An 8,460-nucleotide genomic window follows, 5' to 3' on the forward strand; every position below is an offset into this window, starting at 1 on the left:
CAACGTATGAGTAAAATAGTAAGTAGTTAATCGACTGAAATTATTTAAATATTAGTTAATTTTTATTGTTTACCTTGAGCTTTTATTTTGTTTTCACTACGTGTGAAATACCTATAACTCAAATTCCTATGCAAGCAACATTGAATATTTTGCGGAGGGAGAAGTCAGAACCAGAACAGCAGAAAGAATTTATTTTGACAGTTGTGGTTGTCGAAATCGGAAAGGTGTGATTTAAAAGGCGGAGGTAAATAGAACCTAATTGGTAAAATCTTAAGCGTTTTCAAATGTATCGTATCGATTCCATATATATGCTCTTTTAGGAATTGCTAACATTTGACATGGCTAAAAGATCAAAATCTCCCCGAGGTAATGATGCAGCAGAAGAAGTTGAACATGCAGTCGAGGACACCAAAAAGTTTATTGATAAAGCGGTCGGAGAAATCGGCAAAACAGCCGCTACACAACAGTTAATCATGGGGTCATTCTCAGGATGGTGAGTAAAATAATTTAACTCAATCTATGTTATGTATACATAATAATATAATATGTCATTTCTATTTATATCCTACGTCATAGTGCAATATTTATTTTCTGTGATTCATAAGACAAGTTATTCGAAGGTCTTTTGAAAGCTCATGACATTGCTTACAAACAAAATATTTTATATGAATACCTATGTCCTATTAATAATTTAATTCATTATGTATGTACGTATTTAAAGCTTCACTATTTATTGTATAATATAGGTACTTAAATAAATAACGATTAGTAAAACAAATTGACTGTGACATGTAGAAATTTTTTGAGTTATATTTACTTTATTCCACAATGTGTATTATTATCACTAAACAGATTAGTAAGATGGTTAACTATGGTTATACATTGTCCAGGCAGAAACCATTCTGTTTTCTATCCGACCAACCCTTCAAATCACTAAAATCGATGGGACACAGTATCACACTTGTTATCGGACGTTCTTGTTAGACTATTATTAATTTTATATCACTTATTAACAGTGGTGCGTTTAGTGACGTTGAGGCCCGACACACTGGCCCCCAACAATAATATATGAATAATCTAATTTTAATTTTCCAAATAAATCCACACATTCATACAATTTTTATTTTGTATAAATTATACAAATATGGTTTAATTGAAAGAGTTTCCTTTCTTACAAATCAAAATCTATAAATAGGTACATACTTACAGCAGAATACCTACCAATTTAGTAGCCGATCTCTGTAAATTTGTTGATATTTATAGGTGCATGCGTACATTGAAAATAAATTGATATCAAACATACAAAGTTACATAAGTTCACATTTTTTTGTTTTTACTGTTCGTATCTACCTACTTAATTAGTCTATTTTTGCTTCTAATCAAGAGCTATTAGAACCCCTACTTTTATGCAGGGTTTTTGTTAGATTTGGGCAATACCTTTTTTCCACTCAGTTTGTGAGAAATATGCATGTTTTTTCAAATTTCAATATAATTTAATAACTGAGTGGCAGGTTTTGACTCTTCAGAGGCTCCCTTTTAAATTATCTCACGAATCGGTTGCGTCATGTTGCGTTATGGAAACGCGCCTCTGCTTATTAAGTAGGATCATTCTAAACATTGCAACAAACTAAACTTGAGTGATTACTTTGTCCGAATCTACTATGGTGGCATTTTGGCCACTTCTGTTGGTTCAAGGTATGTTTCTTACTAATGGATATTAGTAGGATATAGTAAGATATTAGTAGCCGCCTATTCAACGCTTGCATTCTGATGGTGCTGCTTTACAGTAGTGAATCATGGGACCTAATGAAGACTCGTAGCAACTGTATACTGAGCTTCGAGAACAGATATTCGCAACGGGTACTGGGCGTAAGGTGGGTATGCCTTTAGGAGTAACCAGAAGATAAAAGAACGAATCAAGCAGCCTCTTGGCGACGATGAACCTGACTACTTGGTCACGTGCTGCGGATGCCAGAAAAAAGCGTCAACCTGGCTTGCATGTTCTTCAAGCCAACCGGATTCCGGCGACCTGAAAGGCCGCTAAATACTATCTATTGAGTGTATACGGAAGAGCTACGGGATGTTGGTATGACCTGGAATGACGCAAGATGACAGGCGAGCGACAGAGATTCTTGGGGGCGTGTTGTGTCCATATGTCCATCTATGGGGTGGACATAGCCGAAGAAGAGAAGAAAAAATATTTAAATATAATCCCCCTTTTTTCTCCCAGATGGTGTTTTCCGTTAATTTAGTTTTATTGGTTTCTATGTGCTTTTTTTTAGGCCTGACAGGTGTAACACTTACGCATTTGCTCTGGTGTGTGCACTTGCGAGGAGTCAGAAAAAAATACTATTTTACATTATAGGTACTTCAACTGGTTCTGATTATTTTAAGGTTTCTGACAGGGAATTCGGGCATTAATTTTATGGTGTATATTTGACAACACTGCTTATCTGCCAATCATGTAAACTTGAATTTATTTGAAGTGGTAAAAGTTTAGCATAAGCATTTGTTTTGTTTATACATACCTAGCGGTTGGAAAAAAAATACTAGAATGTTATTTCTGAGGTATGAGTTGTTTTCCCAACGTGGCATTTCAACAAACATACTGGTTTTGAAAATATTAAACATGGCAGTTAAAATCATTATCATTATTATTAAATTAAAATTATTATTAATAAAATCATTATTAGCGTTAGTAGAGCAGGGCCTTCAAATACTTTCTCTTTCACTCATCGGGCGTCGCATACAGCGCCGTCGGGAAGCCCTAACTATCGCGGGCCCCGCCCCACTATCATATAGACAGCAGAGAAGGGGTCGCCTATTTGACTATATAAGGTGACGTTTGGCCTTCAGTTATCAATTAGAATTGAGTCGAGCTTGTCTTCGTCAAGAGACCTAATTTACCTATTTCAGTACAGTACTTAGTCTTGCTTGCACTCTGAAAATGGATAAACGGTTAGCCGTAAGTCATATCAGAGTCAAGTGAGCTATTCGATTGGGATAGGTACACGGTCTGACTACGCCGTAGTTCCAGTATAAATTACCTCAAACTTATTATACTCGCGCATATCAAATTACTGTGTTGTTACCGTATAAAATCAAATATACCGTATACTCTTTGAAACACCCACGACTTATAATTTATAAATAGAGAAAGGTTCAGGACTCCATCCCTTATAACATTTAATTTCTAGTTGTGTGGTTTTATGAATATGAAAATAGTGTAGTGTGGTCAGTAGAGATGGGAAAACCTGGTCGATTTTGAAGACTAAGTATACTTACTACCAGTATAAAAAAATACTAAATAGAAACATGTTCCAAAATACTTACTAGTATTTGGAATACTATATAGAGCGTTTGGCGTGCGTATGCGACAAAAGTTTCATACTCAACTGAAACTAAAACCAACTCCATATTAGTATTTGAAATACGTATCGACTCAGGGAACCCAGACTGTGCATCGGCTTCAATTGTGTCGCTAAAAATACGCTAAGCTCCGCTTGTCGAAAAGTCCTATTTATTATAAACTTTTAAACACATGTTAAATTTATGAGTTGTTTTTCTGTTAGGTTACAATATTCTTGTTAACAAAAATGAATAACAGTGATTTTTTTAATTTTAAACATTTTTTGAACGGTCATATAACAAGCCTAAGCCTGTGCGTCATCTCACCACTGTGCTGCGACACAAAATTTATGACCTATTATTCATACATTCGAACGCAATAGACTAATAAATTAAAATATACCTATATTCAAGTGCTATCTCGTTCACGCGCATTTAATGTCAATAGTGTTGAAAGTCTACCAACTGGCAAGTGCACAGAACTGCGACTAGTGATGATATCACAAGTCTTTTGGAATAAGTTAATTGGGCCACACATACTATGGGTAGTTTCATCCGAAACTTGAGTACACAAACTGGTGACAGTATTTCCAACTCTCCTCTAGTGGTCAGTCTCATCTCGATTGTTGTAAAATTAATTTATTACTCCAGATATTTAAATTTCATTAGGAAATGAATAACTACCAAAATGTTTAGAAAATTTCTGATTAATATGACTATTGTTTTAATAGGAATCAGTTATGGCTACATGGTTTCGTCATTCACAATCGTCTGATTCTTTATATATCTACCAATGATATATATATATATATATCTACCAATGATGCATAGGTGTCGGTGAACTACAGCTTGTATACCATATATTATGTCTCTTTAGTAAATGTGCACAAAGGTTGCTTCTGTCTTAAACGTTTTCCGATCCTCGGAGCAAAACCGATTCCTACAAAACTTATCATTTAAAATTCATTTTCCATCAAGTTTCCTCAATACTATCAAATTTAATATTTATAAATATCTAATACTTTCAGGATTGCCGGATTTGTTGCCATGAGAATGGGTAAACTTTCTGGCATCGCCGTCGGTGGTGGAGCCATAATGTTACATATTGCTCATCAGCAAGGATACATAGATCTGGATTGGGATAAAGTGTGCAAGAAAGTTGATAAATTAAGTGACAAAATTGAAAAGGAAGCTACGGGTAGCTCACCAGGCATTATTGATAAGGTTTGTTCTTGGAGACAACAATCTAAATCAATAGTTTATAATTAATATTAACTGACATTTAAAAATAAATACTGCAAATGGAATATGTTCGATAATGGGGAAAAACTACAGTACAGCACCAAACCATTCACGCGACCACAGTGCAAGGACACATCAACGAGCACATAGCCTTGTTTGTTATGGTCATGTGGGTGGCTGACTGTGTCTGCCACCCACACCATGTTCACAGGTTTATGTAGTTAACAATATTATTCATCAAAATCTTTTTTTTTTGTAATGTAGGCTCAACATTATATACTGATAATACAGAACAATGTGTATTTGTTCTTTAAAATAACTGTATATCCAAGAGTCCCACGTTCAGTTTGGGCTTGCTTGCACCTTGGCGATTTAAAACCTCATTAGCTACTAACTGTTTTCTACCAATCAGCCGATACCTCATTGGCTCCATACCACCTATTACCAATAGGCAGGGTTTAATTAAATGTTAGAAACTAGCCAACACCATCTGCAATTTATATTCTTAATTAAATGAAAGCCAATAAGTAAGACTAAGTTTAGTGTACACTATTTATGTTAGATCTCCACATCCTACCTCCACCCTTCACCATTTAAACTAATGGTATTTGGTTAGGTCATAAAGGACGAGGAGCTCTTTGCGGATGGTCAGACTAAATCATGGGTGCCATGGGACTTTCACCAACACACGCTCTGTGTGCCCCTAAATGCCGGGAAGAATGCAAATGAGATGCCCTACAGAACAATCATCTGGGTCACGATCCTCTGTTATAAAGATCCGACAAAGAAAATTGAATGAATGATGAATTAACTTTATTTACAACTTTACTATTTTGATAGACTCAAGAAGTTAAAATCTGTCACATCTATGTTACTGTAAAATAGAATATATCACCATGTTTTCTTTTAAAGGTTGGACGATTTGTCGACCGAAAAGTCGACAAGGCTGAGGAGGCTTTGAAGAAAAAACAACTGAAAGCGAAGAAGTGGTACCATTCGGTCACCGGGGATGAACACTATCGGGCGACGGAGACCCACGTCTTCCTCGCGTCTTTCGTGGCTGGATTGGCCCTCGGCTTAATGTGCGGTCGTTAGAATTTGATATTTTCAGCATAATAATTTTACTTTCATACGTTGTGATTTTGATTGTATCATTTTTACTGGTACCTAATTGATATTTTTTTGTATTCCATTTGTATTATTATTAATATTTTTTTATGTTTCCTTATATAAATTGGCTAAATTATATATGCATAAATAAATTATCTGTTTTTATTCTGTTATTAGATTAGTGTGGAATAATGTTACTATTTAATATTCCAAAGTTGTGATTTTTTAACTCTTTATAAAATTGTGCTTTGCTTATACATGAATAATCTCCTAATACATAGTCATTATTTAAGTTGTAATGTTAATATTTCATTAGATCTTCATTAAATACCTCGAATCCTTCTACTTAGATATATTTTGTATATAAAATGTGCCTGCCGCCATAGACTAATATATGTAATACCCTTTATCTGCTAGGTATCTAGCGGTGATAAGAGAAAATAAAAATATTTATGTGTTTTCTTATATTGAACTAATACTGTTTTGATACCATGTAATAACTAATATATCGTCACTGTGTGGCAGAAGACACTAATTCGAAAAAATGACATATTGAGTTAGTTATACCAAAATGTTCTTTATTTCAAACTTTACCATCTGGAAACATTCTTAATAAATAAACAGTCTTTATTTTAAAGTCATCCTTTTTACGATTACTTAATAGACTCACATGATAGACCATTTCAAACATTTTAACAACTTCAAAGTCAAATTACTCAAAACTAGTATTCTACAGTTAGTGTGTTCTGCCAGAACAGAGACGATATTATCCTACATACAACCTACATTATATCTGTACCTCGGAAACAGACAGATGCAAGAAATAGAATAATTGGATGATACAAAAAAATTGTCATCTTTTGCATATACTCTTAGAAGTTATAAGCATTCATCTAAAACATAAATTGTGTTTTGGCTCTCCTGAACAATAAATTGAGAGTGTAGCAATTGCATCTGTCTGCCTATGAGATACATAAAATATATTATGTAGGAATTCATTTCTATCATTAATCGGATCACAGAATGTTAAACATAGATTTAATATCCTTTCTTTTTTTAAATTTTTTGTTTCCGATAAGTATTTTTATTCGATTTACCATATAGTTTTAGATTAGTATTACCTTTAGTGAGATTAACGAATTTGTGATGCTATTAAATATACCTAATGCAAAAAAATCTCATGAAATAAAAGTTTTTCTGTACTTAACACTTCTATTTGTTTGTTTTTATAATATTATGTCTTTAGTCGTCGACTCACAATACCTGTTCTGGTGACTTTCTACGACACAAAAAAGATTTTCACTTCATACCTACATAAAACAGTGCCGACAAATGCCCCAAATCACGAGCTCCCAAATGTCCTGTGGTTTATAATAATGACTAATGAGGCTTTGAAAAATATCCAGAGCGGATATTGCGACTTGGACAACTCAATTATGTTCAGTTGGGTAATAAAAGTAACATAAAAACCAAAGATGTTAAATTTATAATCTTGTCAGTCCTAACTCTTCATATTACTAGCAAATCTTACATCAAAGAAACTTTTAGTTTTTTAGCAAGTTAGTTTTAAAAGTTCTAGTTTAGCAAAAGAAGTTTTTATCATGACGTCGATATATTTTCCTCACTTTGGCACAACGACTTACATGTTCGGCCCCTAAACCCCTAAAGGTTTAGATGTAATTTGAAAGTCATGTTTTTGTGAAATAAATAAATATTATCCCTCTTGTAACTGGTAGATAGAGGGGCCACTTCTGAAACTGTGGGTCGCGGCTGACAAACATTCATGTAGTTCTTGGCAGCAAAATTATGACAACCACTTGCCAACAAAATTTCAGGAAAAACCAAAATGGTTTAGATCAGAGATTCCCATTCGCCGTTTTGATTCTGAATAGAAAATTTTGTTTTTGAGACAAAGACCCAAAAATAATGAAGTAACCACCACCAGAATACAGTTAGGGACGGGTGGAGTTAGTTGTTGGTTAAACTGAGGACCCGTGCGACGATATGATGAAGACACAGTTCTGGCGGTGATAAATTAATATATAGTACACTGAATAATCCGCCACTCGATTATTCAACATCTACTATAATCCGCCGTTATTTTTACTACTTGAAAGCACAAAATCAAGCTTTATAAGCAATCACAATTATTCCGTGCTCCAATGCAACCGGGACACACAAACTGAAGCTTTTTGGTCGTAGGGAAAGCCAGGAATCCTAAGCCATTCAAGAATATCTGCCTCACTGAACAACTGGTTGTGTCAAGTGATGTACTGTTTAATATTTAGTTAATAAACTTAGTTTATAAATATGTATAATTTAGTAAATACTTGATTTTAATTATAAATAAAACCGTAATTGCTAGTACAAATTTCTCAAAAAAGCTATTTTTACGAAATACCTGTTTTAATTTTGACCATATTTTGTATGAATGCACTATAATCCACCGCTTTCATTAATTGGACACTTGTCTGGTTTTTGGGGTGGCGGACTGCTGAGAGAGTAGTTAAGAAATATTTCAAAAGGTAAGTAAAGTTTTGCTGACTGCAGAATCTACTCTGAAAGGTTGTTTTATTCACTTTCCTTTCTTATATTGGTTGTGCAATTATTTCAATGTAAACTTTCAAGTTGCTCCTGAGAATTTTACTGAATGTGACGTAGAACAACCTGGAAATCAGGCAGCGATTTGTTGCCCCCGAGCAGTGCATGACCTCCTAAGCACACGGACGTCACTGCAGATATCCTCAAGTCTCTCAGATA

At 34.3% G+C, this 8,460-nt stretch overlaps 1 protein-coding gene across 1 annotated transcript; it reads left to right on the forward strand.

The window, feature by feature from the left end:
• Positions 1-172: 172 nt before the first annotated feature.
• LOC147072541 (FUN14 domain-containing protein 1-like) lies at positions 173-6,915 on the forward strand. Its single transcript, XM_085947819.1, has 4 exons — positions 173-244; positions 321-493; positions 4,377-4,572; positions 5,503-6,915. Exons 2-4 carry the CDS (start codon positions 339-341, stop codon positions 5,683-5,685), a joined length of 534 nt encoding a protein of 177 aa, XP_085803945.1. The 5' UTR covers positions 173-244; positions 321-338; the 3' UTR covers positions 5,686-6,915.
• The last annotated feature ends 1,545 nt before the right edge of the window (positions 6,916-8,460 follow it).

Source organism: Rhyacophila brunnea, unplaced genomic scaffold (genome assembly GCF_057557595.1).
Source record: "Rhyacophila brunnea isolate RB1 unplaced genomic scaffold, BYU_Rbru_1.0 scaffold_2, whole genome shotgun sequence".
Lineage (NCBI taxonomy): Eukaryota > Metazoa > Arthropoda > Insecta > Trichoptera > Rhyacophilidae > Rhyacophila > Rhyacophila brunnea.

What these genes read in the sequence shown, in the direction of transcription:
- LOC147072541 (XM_085947819.1), top strand. Translation starts at nt 339, where the DNA reads ATGGCTAAAAGATCAAAATCTCCCCGAGGTAATGATGCAGCAGAAGAA. An exon ending in ATGGGGTCATTCTCAGGATG is followed by an intron (nt 494 to 4,376) that starts GTGAGTAAAATA and finishes TAATACTTTCAG; the next exon opens with GATTGCCGGATTTGTTGCCA. An exon ending in CACCAGGCATTATTGATAAG is followed by an intron (nt 4,573 to 5,502) that starts GTTTGTTCTTGG and finishes TTTCTTTTAAAG; the next exon opens with GTTGGACGATTTGTCGACCG.